This window comes from Caretta caretta, chromosome 27 (genome assembly GCF_965140235.1).
Source record: "Caretta caretta isolate rCarCar2 chromosome 27, rCarCar1.hap1, whole genome shotgun sequence".
Lineage (NCBI taxonomy): Eukaryota > Metazoa > Chordata > Testudines > Cheloniidae > Caretta > Caretta caretta.
This window is the reverse complement of record NC_134232.1, coordinates 7,289,757-7,312,907: the sequence shown is the minus strand read 5'-3', so window position 1 is coordinate 7,312,907 and position 23,151 is coordinate 7,289,757. Positions and strand designations below refer to the sequence as shown.

General features: G+C 42.8%; 1 protein-coding gene across 14 annotated transcripts in view; it reads right to left on the bottom strand.

Annotated features, from left to right (window-relative positions):
* The window catches only part of TANC2 (tetratricopeptide repeat, ankyrin repeat and coiled-coil containing 2), a 713,825-nt gene that overhangs the window by 68,522 nt on the left and 622,152 nt on the right, over window positions 1-23,151 (bottom strand). For all 14 annotated transcript variants that reach the window (XM_048830451.2, XM_048830452.2, XM_048830456.2 and 11 more), the window contains 3 exons: window positions 22,729-22,960; window positions 16,905-17,071; window positions 14,203-14,810 (listed from right to left, as the gene is read on the bottom strand). In XM_048830451.2, coding sequence (XP_048686408.1) covers window positions 14,203-14,810; window positions 16,905-17,071; window positions 22,729-22,960 — 1,007 coding nt within the window. The remainder of the gene's footprint in view (window positions 1-14,202; window positions 14,811-16,904; window positions 17,072-22,728; window positions 22,961-23,151) is intronic.

Here is a 23,151-nt window from a genome sequence, read left to right as displayed (position 1 = left end):
ACAGCCCCACTCTCCGAACCTCCACCCCATCTAACTGCCCCCTGTCCCTTGACTGCCCCCCAAGAACTCCTCCCCCCCCTCCGCCCCCTTATTAAGCCGCTCAAATCGGCAAGACAGGCTTGTTGGAAAGCCTGGTAGGTGGGTGGGTGCTGCTTGCGCGGCGGTGTGACTGCGGGGGAGGGAGGACAGTGGGGGAAGGGCCGGGGGCAAGCCTTCCCGGCCGGGAGCTCAGGGGCCAGGCAGGACGGTCCTGTGGGCCGGATATGGCCCGCGGGCCGTAGTTTGCTCACCTCTGCCTTATCTAGACAAAGTCATTCATATTATAATTATTACAATGATTTTGTTATATTACAGTAGAGACTAGGGATTCCAATCATAGACAGGACCACATTGTGCTAGGTACTAAACACACAACCAAAAGTCAGTCCCTGAGACTACGGATACATGGGACCATTATGATCATCTTGTCTGATCATCTGCATAACACAGGCTAGAGAATTTCACACAGTGATTTCTGTATCAAGTTTAATTTGTGGTTTAACTGGAGAATGTCTTTTAGAAAGACGTCCAATCTTAACTGAAAGCCTTAACAAAGACCCTATCTCAGTCAAACAGATATGCGATGCACTTAATTTTTGATGAATATAAGACACAGGATTGTACATAGGATCTGTATATTGGTGCTATCATAGCCCAGTCTGCTTCACTATCACCCAATGGCTTGACATGTATACTCATCAGGAGAAATGGCAAAACAGAAAACTGTGGAATCCCATAGAAGAGAGCCCAAGGGGTAATTGCCCAGTGCCACACTCTGGGACGTCTTTAAAAGGCAGGCATGGAATCATTCTGATGCAGACTGGTCTACCCTGCAAGGGTCTGCAGTCAAATCAACAAAATCCTGTGACCAAAGTTTTTTGATGGACGTAATAAAATCAGCAAGGTCATTTGACCTTTGTCTCTTGTTAGGAGGTGAACAGCTACCAATAAAACCACCACAGACATATCCACATGGAGGCTAAAATCTAGGTCAAGGACTGAGACAGGATCAAAGAAATCTGACTCTCAAATTTTCTTGGAACCACATTCTCAATCTTCTCCAGAAAGGGCAGGGCAGAAAAAGGATGGTAGCTAGCAAGGTCTTCAGACGTCGAGAGACCGTTTACTGTGCATGTGCCTAACAACCCCCTCATTTGGCGAAAGTTGGCACTCTAACCTCCTTTAACAGGGCATTAACAATCTCTACCAACATTATGATTCATGATAGAAAGTTACCAAGTTTCCTCCCATCTCTTTGATCAGCAGTCATCTCAGTGTTGCAAATCAGCTGAAACTCTGAAATTCTGCTAATGATCCTGATGTAATATTAATATTTCTCAAGGTTTATTTTTTGTTTAATATTCTATTTGCACTGGTGACATTGTGCCTGTATTTTATTATGTACAGGAGAGTACATGCCTCAGACTACAGTGAACACTTGGCTGTCCCAGAGAAGCAAAACGTCTCTAGTTTATCCAGGATTATGTAGATGAATTCTCACCAAGAACTCTTTCAGGGGAACATTTGCACTGAACTGCCTGAAATAATGGCAGATAACAGAAGCAGCCCAGGGAAGCATCATGGATGGAATTGGAAAATCTATGGCCACCCTTTAGATTTAAAGGCAACAAAAGATATTAACTATTTAAAAAAAAAAGGATTTAAAGCCACTTTTTTAATATGAGTTTGACAAGGTGAATCTCTGTTAGCAAAGAAGAAATCCTTATGTCTTAGATTAGTTTATAAGCATTTCAACTGACTCACTGGCTGTTACGAATGGATTACTTTGTATTTTAAGTAAACAGGTGTGGCCTTAAGACTGTGACAAGAAATCTCAGGAATACTTAAGAAATATATGTAATAGATAGAGTAACTAAGCCTTCTCTAAATTAAGCACTCCCATGATCCTGGATTTAAAATATATTTAGCACCTTAACCTGCTGGATATGTTGGGCCTGATTCTCCACTGCACCACCTGTTCTTGTTTGATCCTGCTTTTGAAGTTTTTTACACCCCCTTTGCATAAGGGTAAATTACTGCACAAGGTTCAAGGAGAATCAGGCCCTCTATTAAAGATTATTTTGGTCATTGTAGATCTTTAAATTTGAGGCCTGGTCTGTGACGGTGCCCCCCATAAGGCTTTATGGAAATATGCTTATGAATATATATGACATAACTGGAATATGTTCTATGCTACATATGCCATCTAACATATCTATGTAAAGGTTATGATCTACTGAATCTATTAATCCTATTGGTTTGCACGTATCATTTTTGTATTCGAAGTTATAAATATTGGCCACATCCTGGCTTGATTTCTAAATAACCTTAGTAGAGCATTTGGTCAGTTCCTGGAGAAAGGAATTTGCCAAGTTAAGTGCCCAGTCAAGAAGCACTTAGGGAACAGTGCATCTTGGAAGGCTCCAATCCACATAAGATGTCTTCCGGAGACATTCAAGATGCCAGGTGGGCAGTGGCTTCTGCCTGTAAAAACTGTGAGTCTTGCATTGACACGTGACTGGCACAGGTGACTCCAGAACTCCATCTTGGAGCTGGACTTTGCATTGGCGAGAGGAGGGGGTCTCCACCCACAAGAGAAAGTCTAGTTAAGCCCGTGGGAGACCCCTCCATTTTGTCTTCAGCTGGCTAAAGAGAGAGCCTCTCCACCCCCAAGAAAGAAACTGGAACAAAGGACAATACCTATAGGGTGTATGAATGATTGCTGGACCCGGACTAGAAGGAGATTAGTCTGTAAAAGGAAGCTTACTGGAACAGGTGAGGTTTTGTCTGTATTCAGTTTTATTAGACATAGACTTGCGGGTTTTATTTTATTTTGCTTGGTAATTCACTTGTTCGGTCTGTTACTACTTGGAACCACTTAAATCTTACTTTCTGTACTTAATAAAATCACTTTTTACTTATTAATTAACCCAGAGTATGTATTAATAGTTGGGGGGGGGAAACAGCTGTGCATATCTCTCTATCAGTGTTATAGAGGGTGAACAATTTATCAGTTTACCCTGTATAAGCTTTATACAGGGTAAAATAGATTTATTTAGGGTTTGGACCCCATTGTGAGTTGGGCATCTGAGTGTTAATGACAGGCACACATCTGTAAGCTGCTTTCAGTTAAGCCTTCCGCTGTTAGGTGACATGGTTCAGACGTGGGTCTGGGTTTGCAGCAGGCTAGTGGGTCTGGCTCAAACCAGGCAGGGCACTGAAGTCCTAAGTTGACTGGGCAGGAAAGCAGGGGCAGAAGTAGTCCTGGCACATCAGGTGGGAGCTCCCAGGGGGTTTCTGATCCAACCCATCATATGGTCATAACAAGGATGCTTTAAGAGGCATTTTTAATGTAGCAAACATTCTTGTTTTCTTTGATAAATTTCTGTTCAAGGTGCATCTTTTTCCTGCGGACAGTGATACAGAATGGATTATTTCAATGTGCGTTTTCAGTGTTCAGATATGAAAATTGTACAGCATACAGCGGTTTTTAGTCCAGAGTCTAAAGAATTATTGGATGGTACATCAACTCAAGATAGAGTGACATACAGTTATATTTTTACTTTCAATGGTTTCGGGGAGCAGTCACCTAAAAATTCCTTAGAGTAATCACTATAAAGTGCTACCATTTGGGAGAGACCAGTGGACTAATTAGATTGGGTTGAGCAGCAGGGTTATTGTAAATGAGTTGGTCTGAGTGCCCTCTTGTTGCCGGGGTGCCCTTTATTCTCCCTCTACAGAGACTCCACACACTTGTTCCTTCAAATGTTGCTTGTCCCTTATTGGGGTAAGGGTTTATTCAGACATATAAACTCAAAAGCAAAACTCAAAGTCCCCAAAATCTGTCCTGAGGCCTGGCTCTTACCTCACAGCCTGGGTGTGACAAGGGGTTCATTCATAGTCCTCTTTCTATATTAGTTCTTAGGGTGTGACCCACCCTGGTGTTTGGCTTGCAGCTGTCCTGCTCTGAGCTGACTCCCCTCTCAAACAACTGCTTCAGCTTTCTTACAAGGAACCAGTTACTTGAGGTTCCCTACCTGTGCCTGGTGTCTCTGGTTAGCTCATTTAGCAAGTCTGCTCCAGGCTTCAAGTCTCCTGCAAACAGCTCCCTCACTTCCTCTGCTCTCTCACAATCATCCACAGTGCAAGTTGTTTTACTGCAGTCCAATTGCCTGATCAATAAAACTAGCTGGAGTCAAAATACTTTGATGGCAGACCACAATGAAAGGCCATTTGAAAAAAGTGCGGCCCCGAACAGTTTTAGAACCACCAGAACATCTTGCAGATCCATTGGCAGAGAACCTGGGTCAGGATACAGCCAGTTCTAACCACAGTGGAGTGCAAAGGATGTACGAAAGCCCTGGTGCATCAAAGCAGCAAGCAGATGCTTTGATGTCAATGGAACTTCTTGTGTACTTAAAGTTACGCACAGGCTTAAGTATTTTGCTGGACCAGGGCCTGAGGGAGGAGGCTTGGAGGGAAATGAGGGTGGTGGCAAAATGAGAAGCAGCAAACTAGATGTACGTTTTAGCTGATTAAAATGTGACCTTTACCGTATACAAAACACAAACACAGCATTGTCTCTGTTAGCGTTTGGGCTGCGTCTATCTCAAGCTGGTAACCGTGAGCTACTCTATTCATGGTAAAGTCTTTTTCGGGTGGCCACAATTATTTCGGATCTCCATGTCATTAATCACGGTTTAGAATCTGCCTGGGTGGCAAAAAGAATAGGAGGACTTGTGCCACCTTAGAGACTAACAAATTTATTTGAGCATGAGATTTCATGGGCCAGGCAGCATTTCCCATCTTCTGTGCAGACTGACACTGGGACTGCAACCCTGCCCAACTCTTTCAGTTCAAAAATGCATTTCAGCACTTCATTAAAAGAGCAGACCCACCACCTGAGACCAAGTTAAACCATCACTTTTCTTCTTTCACATTTTCCACCAATGCCACAGCTGTATTTAGTCTAATGCTTTCACTCTGATTATTATTACAACGCTAGCTTATACTGCCCTCAACAGTCCCTGCTACATTTCCCACCCTGGTTAGCAGCATGTTTTTTTTATCATATCTTGAATCTGTACTTCTGAATGTGACTAAACAGAGTCACTCAAGGAACAGCGGCATTTCTTTATGACGGTCTACAGGGTTACTTACACAAGGTAATGGGTCTCCTATGCTCGTTTCGTCAAGCTGTGATAAATTCCCTCGCTATTTTATAGCGATTACACTGAACGTAGTGGAGTAAGACGGCCCTATTCATTCCAGGCAGGCTTCTGGGATGCCGAACAGTACTATTCCCAATGATGGCAGCACAGCAAATTTACTATGCTTTGGTACAGGCAGCGTTTGCCAGTTTAATTAACTGAAGGACTTATGATGACCCAACGTCTGGAACCCAAGCTTGTTCCCAGTTTATCCTGATAAAGAAATGGGATATTGCAATGAAAATACCCACATCTTATTACATTTATTATACCAGGAGCACAACTGTGCCCCAAACTACCACTCCTGCCCACTTGTACCAACATTTCACCCGTGTGAAGTTTGTGCACAATGCTAGCATTCTGACTGGATAGCATTTTGTACCCACCCTACATTGGCTGCGTGCAGGTGAAAATGACTGCACAGAGTGCAAGCTAGGGGAGAATCTGGCCTCATGTCTTTTTATCTGTGATGTACAGCACCCAGCACCCCTTTGGGCACCGTAAAATAACTAACCACAACACCATATCCCTGGTGTCTGTGTCCCAGTGAGCTGAGTGCCTTGGCATATATACGTGATTGGGGGCATGCAGAGCACACTAGCGCTGAAAGTGTTGGCGAAAATAAGACAGAACCAAGAGATTTGATTTCTTGAGCTAAATCTGTGATTAATGTATTTGATTTCTTGTGTGAATGTGCCTTAACAAACGAGTCTGCAGCCACTAAAACATAAAAAGAATAATAATGACAGGGAGTGGTACATTTTATCTGTATTGATCAAAAAATAATTCGGGTATCAAACAGAATGGGATATTGAGCCTGGAGAGAGGTACTATATGGAAGAACTAATTTTCTTACTAGCAAATAGATAATTGGGGTGTAAAACAGAAATGGGGGTATTGAGCTATGAAGGAAAGAGACAGAGTTTCATTGATGAAAACAGAAAATGGCACAGTACTGGAGTCCAGTAAGGACCAGATTTTCAGAAGCGCTCAGCTCCCATTTCAGCTCCTAAAGAAGTGGGGCTTAGCACCCAGCAGCTCCCTTTGGAAACAATGGCTGCTTCTGAAATATGGCCACTTCATTTCAGTACCTAAATGGGAGCTGCTGGGTGTGAGCGTTTTGAAATTTGGACTTGAGAGAGAGAAAGAGAGAGAGTGGGTGTATATGTGTATATATGTATAGTATATACACAATGTGTGTTTTTTTTATACACACACACACACACACGCATGTGCACAAGGGATTAAAAAAATTCTTGTTAAAACTGTAATTTTTCTCTTCCTCAAACTGAAATGGCAGTTTCACCTCCCTGAATAAAATCCATTAAACACACAAACAAAACCACCCTCAGGTTTGTCCCCATCTTTTCTGAGAACACTTTACCACACCAGCTACTTATAAAGAAGAATGTATTGCTTAGAGACTTCAGGGAGTCTCAGGTTACTGAAAATAGACGAATGAATGCATTCAACAATTAAACGTATCTCCACAATGACAAACCAAGATATGCAATTTGAAGCGAAATTTAGACTATTAAAAAAAGCCAATGTGTGACACAAGAAAGCAGCAGCATTTTAAGAAGTTTGCAGTACTGAGGTGTAAATGAATTTTTATACGAGTCATCTACACTATCTCCTGCTTGTTGTCTCCAAACTTTCTACATCCGTTCCTTTTCATTTCGGCATTATTATTTCCCAGAGAGACTAGGCTATATATCAAAAATACAAACGTCATATTTTTGCTAATTTGCACAAACACATAAGTTTGCTGGGTAATATATAGAAATAGTCGCTTCCGGAACTGTGATTAACTAAGAGCTCCATCTGCAGCATGATTTTGTGGAGACGTAGGGAGAGAAAAAAGAATGTAAAATACCTACGCTGGATGATGATATAAGGTAATTCCACTGGAAACCATGGCAACTCAAGATACTGGTTTACAGCTTCATACATTCGGTTTAGATTGCTACTGCACCCTAATTCCTACAAGATGTTATTACCAAGCTACCTTTACTTAAGAGTTTTGAAGACTGATATGAACTGACTTGATTCTGCAAAGGTGAAACAAAGAGGACTAGTAGCTCTCATTAATTTTTATAGAGCTTTCCTGGGGTATTAGCAAGAAGTCTCCTATTAATATTAATAGACAGCGGCTGTATGCCTAATTCTCTGTGTACTGAAGGGAAATTTACTGCAAAAGATTTATTCCTCTGCATTGTGCTCTCAACAAGACTCCAGTGGCCTGATTTTCAAAGATACTGAGTGCCTGCAGCTCCTTTTATCTTCAAGTGCTCAGCACCTCTGAGACTCTTACTGCAGCTGTCCAAGGCCTCCGCAATAAAGCCGTAAGCCAGAGTCTTAGGAGGATAGAACTGCACCCTCATTTAGTAAAAATGCACAGTGCACAGCAGGCCATTTTTCCTAAGACATTTTTAATGAATGACATTCTGCTCCCTCAGATTAGTACCTCTCTTTTGCATTTCTTATTTAGGAGGGTGAAAAGAGGGTGACTGTCCCCCTAAAAGACACAACCACACATTTAAAAGTTTCAATTTTAAAACAGAAATGTGCCTAGCTAAAATCGACTCCATGCAGGATAAATCCTTCTTGAGACAGCGAGGGAGAAAAAGTGGCATTGCCTCATTTCTGTAGATATAGAGCATTTCTCATTACATGTATTCATGGGCCAAGCTTAATAAATACAAATGCAGCTGAGATTTCCTAGCTCTGCTTTGCCTATACAACCTGGTAGGTACTGGAAGGAGGTAACACTTTTGATCATACAGCAATTCACTCCCTCCTGGGGATCTCACTGTACAGGAGCAAAGCTGTGACCTCTGTAATTTTCATTATTTTAAATCTGAACAGATATACCATGAGAGCATTTTATTATGAGAGGAAAGCAGAGCCAGGCTGATGAATATACAAACTAGGCATGTGCATAGGGTCTAAATATGTGTGTGTGGGGGGGGAGTGGATTTTTATTTTATTTTAACCGATTCATGAACTTAAAGAGCTTCACTCACTTGAGTAAGTGGCATTGTGACCCAGCACGTGTCATGATGGAGGGGCGGCTGGGACAAATTTGAGTTCTGTGGCAACCCCATGTGCCAGGTTGCAACACTGCTCGTTCAGGTGAGTGAAGTTTCCTGCATCAGCGGATGAGTGGGCAGAGACAGTCTTCACACACAGCTGAAACTCTCTTTGCTGTTCCCAGCGGGGCCACTGGTTAAAGAAACCACTTCCTTCCCTAACAGCAGCACGTGAACAGGCTGGGATGGGAATTTACTGCCAGGGCATGTATGAGAGGGAACATCACCGAAGTGTATTTTTTCCCCTTCTCTCCATGTATCAGCTGTCTGTCGTTATTCATATTCGAAGGTAGAGGCCCAAACGTATATGTTTGCTTAGGGCCCAGTTATGGGTTAATCCCGCCCTGGTTGAAGGCCCAAATGCTCCCTTACCCTAAACACCTTTTTACACAGTGGTGTAACTGTGTGTGGGAGCGTTCTCTGACCAGCACAGAGGTGTCAGGAGAAGAAGGGAATGTCGCCAGCTATTCTACACTGGAGCAATGGCCCATAGAGAGAGATGACAAGATTGGGAAATTTAGTGCAGCCCCGGGGGCCGGAGCCAGAATTAAGGGGATGCAAAGGAAGCTACCAGCCTACCTTGTCCCTTCCTTACCTTTGTTGAGATCAACACAGGCAAAGAGAAAAGGAGACTCTAGCTGAAAGATTCTGAACATGTTTGATGTGGTTAAGAGGCAGACAAGGAGTAAGGAGACCTGGGATCTACATTTGACTCCCAGTGCTTTGCTTACTTCAACTCTCTGTGCCTCATTTTCCCCCCATCTATAACAGAGATAACAACACCTTCCTTCCTAAGTCTGTGAATCGCTTTGAAATCATTGCATGAAAGGTTCTAAAATAAAAGTCTATGCAAAAAATGCCTTAGCATTATAGCAACATTTAGGTCCAGAAGTGCAGAGTGAACGATAAATGCACAATGATAAGTTTGCCCCCTTATGCATAAACCTTAAAAAATGGTCTCCCAGTATATAGTTTTATATTATATATCACATAATACAACTGGCTAACGGTACTACACTGATGGTCTGCAGAAGTCATTACTGGTTACAACGCTGGTTAAAAAATCAGGCAAGAGCTTTTCTTGTGTCCTATTATTAAACAGTCACCGCTGAGGGGCTCCCTTGTGGGATAATCTAGAATGATAGTGTTTCCCTTCAATGCCCATTAGCCTTCGCTTTGGTTAGAAAACTCACGCTGAGCATTCAGGGAAGAAGAAGGCTAGAAGCACAACAGGCTAAAAGAAAAATCTGGAGGGCAGGAGGTTTGTTGCTTAATTGTATGTAGCTAGAAGAGCATGTGTTAAATTTGAGTACGATACTTAGCCGTTTTGTTTGTTTGTTTTTCCTTTTCTGTTCTGCTGAGAGGATGGGACAATGGATGTTCCAGTCTTATTAATGGAAGGAAAAAGACCATCCCAGCTGCAGTGCTGCTGACCCAGGTCCCATTATCTCAATTTCCTCCATAACATCCTCCAAATCTGTTCACTTCTGTCAGGGAAAGTCAATTAAGAGCTGTTTCACATGGTCACACTTCAGTTTCAAAGCTATTCTCATGAGAGAATCAGCCTCAGCAACCACTATCTCTACAGTAGCTCTCTGCAAAGTCAACAAGCCTAGGTTTAGCTGCTTGTTTCTGAAATTCAGCACAAGGGAACTAAACTGTGCTTCACATAGCTACCACACCTTGTCAATTCCCATTTTACTGGGGAAAAAAAATCAAGCTCACCGTGAGCAAACAAAATGCAAGCAAGTCTTCACACACTTGTCCTATTATTAGTCAAATCAGTGGCAAGCTGTGCCACAATTAATGTAGTGAAAATACATAGTGATTTTTCATCTTAATTGTTGATGAGGGCTTACCACGCTCTGAGCTCAACATCAGCTCTACCTTGAGAGTGGGACAAGAAGCCTTACACAACACAATAGCTAACTCTCCGGGGCGCTATCGATGACTGATATGTACCGCATTTTATTTATAAGTACCTTTCTCAGACCTGAAGAAGAGTGCTGTGTAGCTCAAAAGCTTGTCTGTTTCACCAACAGAAGTGGGTCCCATAAAGCATATTACCCCACCCAACTTCTCTATCAGGATATGATCCAATTAGCACACATAACGCATCAGAGGTTTTTAATAGTCCTTCCGTAGGTATGGACGTGCCCTCTGGGCACAGGAAGCAGTACTAGTTATTGTTTCTGTTGCAGTCCATCAGAGTGCTTCATCTTTGCCTCTGGCAAAAATTACTGTGAGTGAGTGAAGCCTGGCTAGCTCTGGTCTAGGATTTCATATTTACAAAAGGTTTTTTCCTCCCCTTTTACAGCGATTTACGGTTTCATCTGGTTAAGATGGTAAATTTGGGACTAAACTGATGCCTGAAAGCCCACAGAAATGACTCTCTCAGTTTTACAGGTTGTCTGAGCTCTGAATGGCAAGTTCTGTGGTGCGGGAACGTTGGAACAATGGAGGAATTGGTTTCCCCTCACTATACTAGTAAGAATGAACTTCATGACACTGCACCTGTCAGGCATGTATACTCAAGGTCAGGGAAAGTTCAATAACTGAGATGATCAGCATCATTACAGTACAGGGATTCAAAGCTCCAGATGACGTGTGTTAGTTGGGAAGCCTATGCAAAACATTCACACTGTGCACAAAGGTTACAAAACTGCATGAAACCTGAAGCTCAGCCCAAACTGTTTGTTACCTTCAGAGTGAACCATGGCTGATTTATGATTTCATGCTAAAACCATGTGAAATTTCTGGCTGTGCATGGTTTCAGTGCAGAGCCTGGTGAAACAGCAGTTTTGCCTGAGTTTTGCTTTGAGTTTGTGAGTTCATTCAAACTTGGAGCTCAAAGGCACATTCATTCAGAAGGCATAAACCCATGTAGACCAAAACTAAGGAGAAGGACATTCTTGGAATCCTGAGAATCAGAACTGCACACATTTGCACAGCTTTACAAATTTGCCTAATTATTACAGCACATACACTGTGTAAAAAAAATTGATGCCTAATCCATCAGATGTGCTCTGGTTAACTTTACTGTATTTGGTAGAGAAGGAAGAAAATGTTTTTTATTTTCATGTAAAATGTATGCCATGACTAATTATCAACAGCAAGTGTCAAAGCTTGCACCTAAACCCACAGTTTTGTCCCATCTGTGATAAAACAGTAAAGTAATTAGTAGCTAGTGCATTAGAGATTCACATCTTAGTTGATGAAATTGTGTACATCCAGTCAAAAATTACTATGGTCAGAAAGCATCTGGGCTAAGCACAAGTGGATATTAGGGAGAATGTTTTCAGTACAATAGGCTCGGATTAAAAATAAATGAGAGACATGCATTTAAATGGCTTTGCAAATAGCAGATAACTCTGGTGAAAGCTCTGGTGGGAAAAGCATTGCATGGTGAGAAGTATCTAATGACTCTGAGGAAAGCTATAACGTAAATAATTAACACTGATATAAAGATAACTGCGGAGAGGTCGAAGACGCATTGCGAGGGTTAAATAACAGGAGAGCTGTGCAGAAATCTACTAAAGCAGCCAGGATTTCCACTGGGAGCAGCTGTATGTTATTTTTTCTACTAAATCCTGTTTACCAAGAAGCTCCATACCGGAGATGGTAAATATATTCTTTACCCTGGCACTGATAAAAGCAGCAACTTGCTTTAATGAGGTGAGTGGCTGTCACCTTGGCTGAATGCTCAGTTTCAGCAGATACTATCACTATGTACCGACTGCCGGTTCAAGGAGATGCATTGGAGGGGCTCAGAATATGAATGACTTTCCCAATTTTTATATATCTGTTTCAGGGAATGGGCTAATATAAGTGAAACTAGAACTGTTGGGATGTACAACTAAAATGATGAAGACAACACCTGTACCCAATCTGAGGTTGAAAGATAGAAGATACATTTTTAATAGTGTAGTAATATTCTCATGCTATCAGTGCATTTAAACAGACTATAAAGTCTAGTAGTGACTTGATATAACTTATGTTCACAGCTATGCCAGGAACACAATAATAATTTATCAGATGGTCATTGTGTCCTTTAAACATGAATTCACACTCCAAAAACACAATGGGGCCTGATTCTGCATTCAGAAAACATTCAGTGGGAGTTCCATGTACAGAATGGCTTTTGAATCGAGCTCATTGTATATATATGTGCGTATGTTGTTTGATTTTCATCTCTTTATCATCTATCCCAGACCGATTATATGCCTTTGCAGATGTGATGGACTAAGAATCTCCCATTTAGTCTGTACTGTATTTATCCATATTCAAAGATTATTAGGTTTCAGAGTGATAGCTGTGTTAGTCTGTATCAACAAAAAGGAGGAGGAGTACTTGTGGCACCTTTGAGACTAACAAATTTATTTGGGCAAAAGCTTTCATGGGCTAAAACCCACTTCATCAGATGCATGTGTAAGGGGACTGTTGCCCCCTTACTAACAGTCAGTGGGGTGTTTTGGTGGCTAGCTCCCAGTACTAAAAGGGGAAGGGTCGATGGGGAATCAGGACCCTGAGACTGACAGTCCCCAGGAACAATGGGGAGAGGCCAATGCTCCAGGTCAGCCTGAATGACAGGGCGGGCAGGCTAATCAGGGAGTCAGGAGGCCAGGGAGGTCCCGTCTCCGTGTGAGCTGGATTTGCCTGGGTCAGACAGAGTGGGGCTGAGCTAAGGAGAAAGCAGGGGCCCAAGCTAAGCTGGGGAGCAGAGCTGGGCCAGATCCAGAGGGACCAGAAAAGCAGCCCAGAGAGAGCAGACCCTGTCCTGGGACCAGAGCTGCAGCTCCAAAGCCAGAGGCACAGCCCAGATCGAGCAGACTTGCCCTGGGAGGAGAGCTGCAGCGACCAGAGCCAGAGGGGCCAGAAAAGCAGCCCAGGAAGCAGGTCAGTGCTGGGAGCAGAGTCACAGAAGCAGCCTGCAGAGCAGACCTGTCCTGGGAGCAGAGCTGCAGCAACCAGAGCCAGAGAGGGGCCAGGGAGCTGGAGGCAGAGCAGCAGCAGCCATGCAGAGACCGAGTGGTGGAGCTGGGGCTGGAGCAGTCTGGAGCTGGGTGCGGTGAGCAGCTGGGGAGACCGAGGGGGACCCTGGGCAGCGGGCCCAGCACAGGGAGATGCCTCAGCCAAGAGGCTCTGCAGGCCAGGCTTGGATCGTAACCCTGACAGGGCGGGGGTGACACAGGGCAGAAGGGTCCTACCACTTAGAGCCTGAGAGCCTGTGGCCACCACCAGAGCAAGTGTCCAACCCACAGCATCCCTGCAGCACAGCCAGGGCCTGAGAAGGGGCCTGGCACTTACAAGGAGCAGACTGTGAACTGCCCTGACGTTCCAGAGACACTGTCTGTGATGTTCCCTGCCACCGAGTGGGTTGATGTGTTTCCTTTAACCTTTCCCATTTTCCTTATTCTTTTTAAAATTAATTGTTGATTAAATAACTTGCATTTGCTTTAACTTGTATGTAATGGTCAGTGGGTCAGAGAAGTGCCCGGTGCAGAGAGAGTACCCCAGAATGGGGACACCCTAGCCCCTGTCCTAGGTGACCACAGCACGGTTGGAGGTCGAGCCCCCCAGGAATCCTGGGCCCAGCCTTGTTGGGGTTACAAGGACTCTGCCAGACAGGAGAGTGGAAGGGGAGTCCTCAAGGGCAGGGAGGCCACTGGGTAAAGGAAGTGGGAGCGAGGACTCAGATCCTTTCGCTAGCCCACTTCACCGCGGCAGTGCAGAAGCCAGGAAAGTTCCCCACAAGAGCGGAACTATTCCTCCGCTTACACATGGAGTGGAAAATACAGTAGCAAGATTATTAGGATGAGCGAGAGTGAAATACTGCAGATATTTTTATTGCAATTACTTACCGAGGGTCACAGAGAAACTTGGTCTTTTCTCCTTCCTCTCTCCAGATAAGCCATTCTCGAAAAGACGGATGAACAAACATTCGTGTCATGTCTCTACGCTTGATAAGAAACATGGAGAGGTTCTCCATCCTCTGCTGAAAGTCATCCCATTCCAGTGTGCCCTCAATGCTGCCGGCATTAATGGCCTGAAATATATGTTCATCCGTTAATGGATGCAGAGATGCCACGGCCACATTCAAGAGAGGCATAACCCGATCAAAGGAAGACTGTGTTGGGAACTTCATATTGCACTGCAACAGGTAAACCTCAGAGAGAGAGACTGGGACTACTTTATAGCTGGAGCTCTTTAGTACCAGGTAGCCCTTCTCTATGAGATCAAAAGTGAGCTTTAGGTATAGATAGGACCCTTGGCTCAAGGTCTTGAGGTGAGAACTGAGTTTGCCAAATGTAGTGTTGTCCATTTTGCCATTAAGGGAGATGTTGTTCTGGATCTCAGAGCTGCTGTGTATTCGATGAAGGATATATGCCTGGAGGTCCTGATCTATGGCTTCGTTCTCTTCCAGTCTATCCAAAAAAATCCTATGGAAGGGCAACAACTTAATTATTTCCTGGAAGAAAAGAAAAGAAATTATTCATGTTGGAAGGGCTTATTATTAATAAAAATAAACAATCTGTATTCCATCAGCACCTAGAGAGCAAATACCTAAGATGACATGGTCCAATCTAAAACGCACTGGAGTGGGTTTCTTTGTGAAACTAGGTAGCTGAAATAAAACTGAGGAAAGTTTTTCCTAACACACTTGCCAAGGAAAGGGGTTGGAGTATTCACAAAGAGCAGTGCCCTTTAAAATTATAGTCCCATCCCAACCAGCTATTGGACCTGCCATCAGCTTTCTTCTGTGTCATGCAGATGCCCAGGTTAGGGCATCACCTGTGGGCAGCCAAAGCTGGTGGGGTCCAGGATTCTAGGCCTCTCATTGAAACAGACAGCTTAGTATATCTCAAGGAGTGCTGAGTGCAGTAGTCTTCAGCATCATACAGCAGTTGATTAAATGGAAGGTTATTCGTAGATATTTCCTACTGCACAGTGAATGCCATAAGGAAATACTATATATGCCGTTGATTTGCTCAGAGTCAACAGTGGGTTCTCTTTTCTCAGCCAAAGGGCTGTTTCTGAAAGTGTATAGTGTGGGATTGCACATCTGCTATATATCACCAAGATATTGTGGGCTGGCATGTCTGATCTGGTAAGTTCAGTTTACACTGCTCATGCCGCACAAAGTCAGTGTAAATCAGATGGAAGTTTCCCCTAGAGAATTTTACTCTCTGCCGATATAAAGCTAGGAGAGGCAATTCTGCTGCCCCTGCTGGAAACCCCACCCCATGCAAGGGGAATGAGGGGATACATTAGGTGTGTTGTGGTGGGGTGGGTAAATGGAGGTGAATTTAGATTAGCATAAGGTCTCAGAGATATTATGCCAGTGTTGTAAGTTAAAGCTGCCCCTTGAAGCTTTGACTTGCACTGGTGCTGGATGACTGAGAATCAGGGAGCTGCAACCAGCTCCCTGAAAGTAAAGTTTGGGCACAGAGGAGAATCAAATCTTACAATTTAAAAAAAATGAGGGCTACAAAAGCTCTGACCAATTAAATAACTGAGAGCTTAAAATACCAGGAATGCAATTTAAAATCTGTCATTGAAACAAACATTACAAAATCCCTTTTTTCCAGAATGAAATATTTAAACTACCTTAAAATAAAGGGGAAGTAAGAAAGTGTGGCACTGAAATAGGAAGACTGTGCAACCTGCCACTGTAACAAATACAAAAATTGCTAGTGAGAATTGCTAGCAAGTCCCTGCAGTTCTCGATTTACAATAATGGTGAATTACTTCTGGGGTCTGGCTGGGAGAATTACAGCTAAATAGATTGATTGGTATTTTCTTGTCTATTGCCACTACACTAGAGGAAAATACAGTACAGGTTCTGAGCAAAGAGGATGTTCATTAAAGCCTTAGACACTAGCATTATAATGTATGTTAGCAACAGAAATTGAGCGGAAGTTGACATAACCTAAGACAAAAACACTTAGAACAGTGTCAGCTACATTCACTCTAAAACCTCAGAAACTGCCGAAGATCAAGCATTCTAATAGAGTTAAATAGCTTCTTGGACCCATGTTATGACTCCTTCAGACTGTACCAAATAAACACACAGACCCTGAATCAGTCTATCATGGTTATATTCTCATACTGATGGGCAGGAAGTTATGCATTAAATCCCTTCTCCTAGCTTCTTCTCATTTAAGAGAGAATACACGGCTAAGCTCCCATTTCGTAATAGTCCAGTCTCAGAGACTTTGGGCCTGGTCTTGCAAACAGTCTGATGGTGAGTGGTCCTCTTTCATGTGAATAGTCTTGCTGAAATTAATGGAACTACTTGCTGAGCAAGGATTATTGACACGGGTAAAGGGTGCAGGACCAGACTCTTGTCCTGTAACAGTATCCAGAGAAAGAGTCTAGGGGATATAAATCAATCTGAATGCATTACAAAAAGACTGGCGCAAAGGAGAGATAAAATGATATAACTTCAAAAAAAATTAATAATTAAATCTATATGACACTGGTTAAGATTTTCAATAAGAAAACCCATCATGACAAAAATCCAGTGTTTGTGTGTTTAATAGGAAACATGGTCTTAGTATACCTGTAGACTTGTCCTGACCGTCACTATCAACTTCAGCCAGGATGGGAATTTTCCGATCATTTTGCTCAAGAATGATACTATGGTGTCCCCATAATCTGGCTTGTGAAATTCAGCTTCATTTAAACCATCAATTAATATGATGTAGTCTTCATCTGGGATCTTCCTCTCTGAGATGATATGAAAGAGAAAAAGCTTCAGTCCATCGGCTAGCAGCATGGCTACAATGAGCACTCACCACATTGTTTGAAATCAGACATTGCTATAGACGAAAAGAGATAAAATAACTGTACTTCTCAGGTTGCATAAAATATGTATTTGATTTACAATATCTATACAATTGTGACAACCACTTCATTAAAACGATTAAGGCTATTAAACAAGTCACCTTCTCCCCAAACTCAAATATATTTGAGAAATGTGAATCAGCAACTCTCAGCACATTTTGACAAGAACATTATTACATGTACTTTCACTGGTGACATTAAACATCAACAGCGTCTTGATGTAAACCTGTTGCAACATTTACAATTGCTATGAATACGTATGCACAGAAGTATATGCCACTAGCACCTTTAGATAATCTAGATTGGGATGTTGTGTAGGCACACAGTAGACTTTCTAACCAACTAATGCTCATGCTGGGCTAGATTTTCGAACGTGCATGCAAATACTAATAAACATGTGCAAACCATGGTTCACGGGCAGTGCAGGTGTTTGAGCACAAATCAGTTTGCATGCACAGGAGCTGGTCAGATGAACTTTTCAAAATTCTGCCCTCTGTTCAGTAAAGATGGGTCCAGAACAAACCCCTGCCTCATGAACTTCAGAGAAGTTTGGATCTGAATTCTATGGCTCAGACCATCTTGAAGATTACGTTTGCTGACAGTTGTACATGAACATTTTTAAGTGTAGGACCCTGGGCACTTTTCATGCTGCTAACAACATAATTACTGAGGAAAAACGGTGTGGTTTTCATGCAATAAAGTTACATTTCTCAAGCAGATTTTGAAGGCTGAACTTTAAGTTTAGCATTAATCGATGCCAATAAGAGGAACTACGTCTCACTGACACTGCAGTCCATTAAATAAAAATAGCAGTGTCACAAATCTGTCCTTGGCAGAAACCCCCTTTAGGAGTATGTAGGGAGTGCAAGTGTGTGGGTCCAATTGCACCCATCCCAATCAGTGCTGCAGGGATGTATCCCTCTTGTGGGTTGGTGCTTGATCCTCCGGCCAAGACCTCCTTGCTGTTTCTTCCCCTCTCAGGGTCCCATGTGAAGCAAACCAAACTGTCCACAGTCAGCAAAGAAGGTTAAATAAAAGTATGAAGAAAAAGGAAGAAAGGAAAACCTATCTGCAGCTTCAGTTGGGGCACTGGCCTCTCTTACTTCAGAGGGCCATGGCAGTATCACAGTCCCCTTCAGAGTTCCCTGGGTCTCCAGTACAAACCTCAGCCTCATTCCCCTTCTTAGCTCAAGGGATCCACATCCTCCTCCTGCACGGGCAGGGGCTCTGTTGGCTGTCAGCCTCTCTCTCTGGGAGCTGAAAAGCACAACAGCCCTTTCCCTTTCCCGGGTTGTCCCTAGCTGAGCAGAGTCCCCTCTTTTTAACCCCTCCTCCAGACCTGGTCTGGTCTGGAGGGGAGGGGTCCACTGCAGCCCAGAGCAGCTCCTTAATCTGCTTCTGTGCTGGTGCGGCATCACAAGGGGTTTTCTGGGTCAACTGGTTCTCTGTACCAGCCAAGTTGACTTATGGAATCAGAAGTTGGAGACTTAGGCCTTGTCTACACTTAACATTTAGATTGACATAACTATAGCACTCAGGGGTGTGAACTCACAGCCCTGAGCCCCATATCTATGTCAACGTAACCTCTGCTGTAAACATGGCCAGGTCGAGAGAAGAATGCTTCCATTGACCTAGCTACTGCCCATCAGGGTGATGGGCTACCTACAGTGATGGAAAAAATCCTTCCGCTGCTGTACAAAATGTCTACACTACGGCACTACAGTAGTGCCCATAGTGTAGACACGGCCTCATACAGTTATTCTCTCCATCTCTCACCCATGAAGGACTATCCCCCTCAGCGCTTTTTAGTGGGGATGTCACATCTATGAATTTCGCAACTTTTGTTTACTCCCACTGTCTGGGATGTTCACAGCGGTCAGAGGAAGTTAGGTGTCCAAATTTCACAGACTTTCAAAATGGGGGCCTTACTATTATCTGGCTTTGACAATCCCACCCATTACAGCTCACTCTCTCTGAGAGAGATGCAGCCTTCCTAGCACCAAAGACCTCCTTTTAGAGAAAGGCAACTGCTGGTTTTCCCTTTGGCGGCTGCTTAAGACAAGTTTTGCTGTACAATATTGTCTAGTAATACATTAAAAAATTCTAGCCAGGGACATATTTAGTGCACTATTGTACACGTACAAAAGATAGTTGCATTCTTTCTTCAAAAGTAGACCCTGACTGCAGGACAAGACATTTTCAAACCATCAGCACATCAGATAACAGCAGCAGAATTTTAACTGCTCAGATTGCTTTTTGTACTATGTTGCATTAAAGACAACCAATTTTTGTGGTCATCTTGCCACAGCTGAAATCTGTAGAAAAAAGAAACAGGCAGGCAAAGAAGGTGTAATAGAGGTAGAACACAAGAAACAGGTCTATTTCCTGGCCCCAGTTTTCTAACCTGGTTCAGAGCCACAAAAGTTTAATAATAACCATGTCACAAGACAGTATCCAGTGACTATTACAGGGGCTATAAACGGAAAGTATGGGTCACGAACACGAATCAGTTCTGTATGGGGACCACTTCAGTGAGACATCACATGTATCAGCTTGGAAAATGGAAAGACACCTTAATTTTCTCTCCTCCTAAAGGGAACGGACCGTTTTGTAGAACACAAAAGAACAGGTGCATTTAATTTCTAATACAGTTGAGATTTTCCTTGCGTCAGCTCCCTATAAATTACCCTCTTTTCTCTTAGCAGTAAATTAAATCGTATTTTATATTTAATGAGCAGTTAAAAATTATTGCTCCTTTTAATTAGATTATTTGCTATTTTTAACACCTGATCACCCATCTGAAGGTTGTATTATGGCAGTTAAAACTAAATGGCCAAAGACCTGTTTATTTCAGAGGGAACTCCATATATGCTCTGTCATGGCAGCTACAAGGGACTACAATGCTTTTGCTGTGTCCCCCTCAGGGCAAAGAGCAGGGCATTCTCAGTAAAGGGTCCTCACGGGAACGTCTGCAATAAAAGACCCATGGCATGGCCATGGCTGGCCCATGTCAGCTGATTCAGGCTCGGGGGCTTGAGTTGAGAGGCTATAAAATTGCAGTGTAGACATTCAAGAGGGCTGATGACGGGGGAGGGTCCCAGAACTCAGGCTCCAGTCTGCAACTTTATAGCCCCACAGCCTGAGCCCAAGTCAGCTGACCCCAGCTTTGAGACTTGGTGCTGCAGGTTTTTTATTGCAATGTAGCCATACATTGATATCTTGAATTTGTTTTTTCTGGCAAGTCCATCAGAGCCCTTGTCTAGCCACCTTTAGGGTGTGCTGCAAGCCGCACCTTTCTGGAAGTTAGTGCTGCTTAGTGAATGTGGGTTTGGACTGGGAGTTAGGAGACCTGGTTCTATTCCTGAGGAGTGCTGTTGATTTATATTTGCAATACACTCACGACCCCCATCTATACAGTGTTAACCTTCCTTTGTAAAGCACTACAGATGGACTGTGCTATGAAAGTTAGGCATTACAGTTCGCGGGTTAGCTTTTTCTTTTCCCCTTTAATCACTTAAGGAAATATTTAATTAAATTTAAAATAAACAGTACGGTGGTGAAAAGCGTTACCCCTATAATAAATACCTTCAGAATAGCTATACATTAAATCTCATTGTCCGATTATTATCTCTTCATCCCAAGCTTTTTGTATTTCTCCATTTACTGTTCATATGTGTACAGAAAAGGTGTTTATTTTGCATTAAAATCATTACATACATTTTTTCACGTAACTTTTAAGCAGGATGACAGGGCACACTAGGAAATAGCCCTTACGACTCTCTCACCTTGGAGCAAATACGATGGAAGCCTGATTTTTACATCCACATCTCCTGGTTCTCATAAAGCTTATATGGGGGATGGGGAGAAGGAAATACGGTCATGGTTCCCCTACAAGTTGTTTCTATTACTCAAATATATACATAAATACATTTGAAAAATACATATATATAAATACATTTGAAAAATGTGAATCTCAGTTTGTCAGCAATATTCAGCATTAATAATTGATAATAAATAGATAAATAAATTGATAATAAATTCATAAATAAAATTACTGTTTAAAGCTTCAACAGCACCTTGTAAAGGGTCTGTTGCCATATTAACAAATTCTTGTATATTACATATTTTCTTCAACCAATTTCCATATGACGTTCATTTTGTTACAAAACACTTGGTACAAATTAGTTTGCCAACAATCTTAATCAGCAACACTGAAAGATTGGGGTCTTGATCCCTGGATCCAGCTGAGCAATGCTCAGGGAAAGGCACAAGAGGGAAAACCTAGCTTCACAAGAACAGCTTGATTTTCCCTGATCTTAGGTGCCTGATGGGGATGAGTTTGGCTGCCAGCATAATTTAAAGCATCCTCAGAACTGCTCTAAGTTACGTCATCTGGAATGGCCCCCCAGGTGACATTGTAACAGCTGTAGATTACTTCTCTGCCTGCCAGCCACATCTCCAACAAACCCCTAATGCAAAGTGGTGGTTGCAAAGGGTGGAGAGAATGCTGATCTGATGACACTCAGAGATTTCCCCAAGCCAGGGGAATCCACAGCTGGACAGCTGAGCCAGCTTTATAGTCCCTTTGCACTGTACTGAAGTCAGTATTTAGAATCTAGACACTCAGCTTCAAAATAGTGACTTTATTTGAACAACAAAGCTGCTAAATATGACTGGAGTGGTGTTTATATCACTTTGATCCATCTACTGCATTGGGATGAAACGTACAATCGTGTTGAACAATTTCCACAGCCAATATTACACATTGCAGTATTTGTATAAACATGGTTTTGAGAGGGATAGAGCTCTGCACTCTACCCACACCTGAATAGTGTCTATGGCTATGAAGGTCAAAGGTTTTACCGTTAGCCACTCTATTAAGAAAAACTAACTGCATCTTTCTTGTATACAAAAGAAAGAGGAGCAGGTACAGCTGACACTGCATGTGGGAAAATGGAAACGTCCTGAAGGGGTTTTGCTATATCTCCGGAGTCAGTAATTAGGATATGGTCTGTTACCCAGTTCCCCAAAGCAGCATTACGTAAGTCGTCGACAGACTTGTATATTGTCAGCATTTTTGTTTGGAGACTGAGAATTCCCAAGAGCTGATTAAATAATGAATTTTGGAGGGGTAACTGAGTGGAGGAAAAAGTTAGTGACCTAACAAATGAATGCAAAGATGCTATTCTAAGAACAGCTGTGCAAGGCAAATGTTGTTAGCATTCATTTTCAGATCTTTTGGTCCAAATTTTGGATGTGAATGAAACCAAATGTGCTCAAAGTCAAGTGTTCACTCCACCACCTTGGAAAACACAACTGAAGGACTGGGTTGGAAGAGGAGTTACAAACCAAACAAGAGTCTGTTTTCTCAGCCTCCCTAAGTCCTACCTTCTCTTCTACAACTCTTGAATTTTCCTGGTGCGCTAGGGGCTCACACATGGAATCCACCCGCTCCTTGGTTTGGAGGCTCACACTCAAAGAAAAGCTAAGTTAAAAATTCTCAGGCTGATAAGAGTTAAAAACAGTCTTAACCACAGTACCTTTATGAAGATTTTCCAAGGGCTCTAGGACTCCCCTCCGGAAGGAGGCCATGGGATCCTGAACACAGGATCTCAAGCTGAGCATACTCTGTAAATGTGGTTCCCGCAGTAGCTGCTCCCTGTAGGCGACAAACTGTGGTGAGCGGCAGAGCAGTGCTGCCACGTTGTGTACAAACTCTGGCACAAGACAGGTGTAGGCATTATCGGCCTGGCAGTAATGGTAAGCGACAACCTACCAAAGGGAAAAGAACAAAAATATATCTACATCAGACACCAGTCAGACAGATGTTAACGCAGCATCTTTTTTGTAAATTTCACTTACTCCGGCAGGCCAAGTCTTTAGAGGGACCCCTGTTAACTGCCTTTGACATTGATCCAGATGAATCAGCTGGTAAAAACAGGTACTGATCCTTAAAAATTATT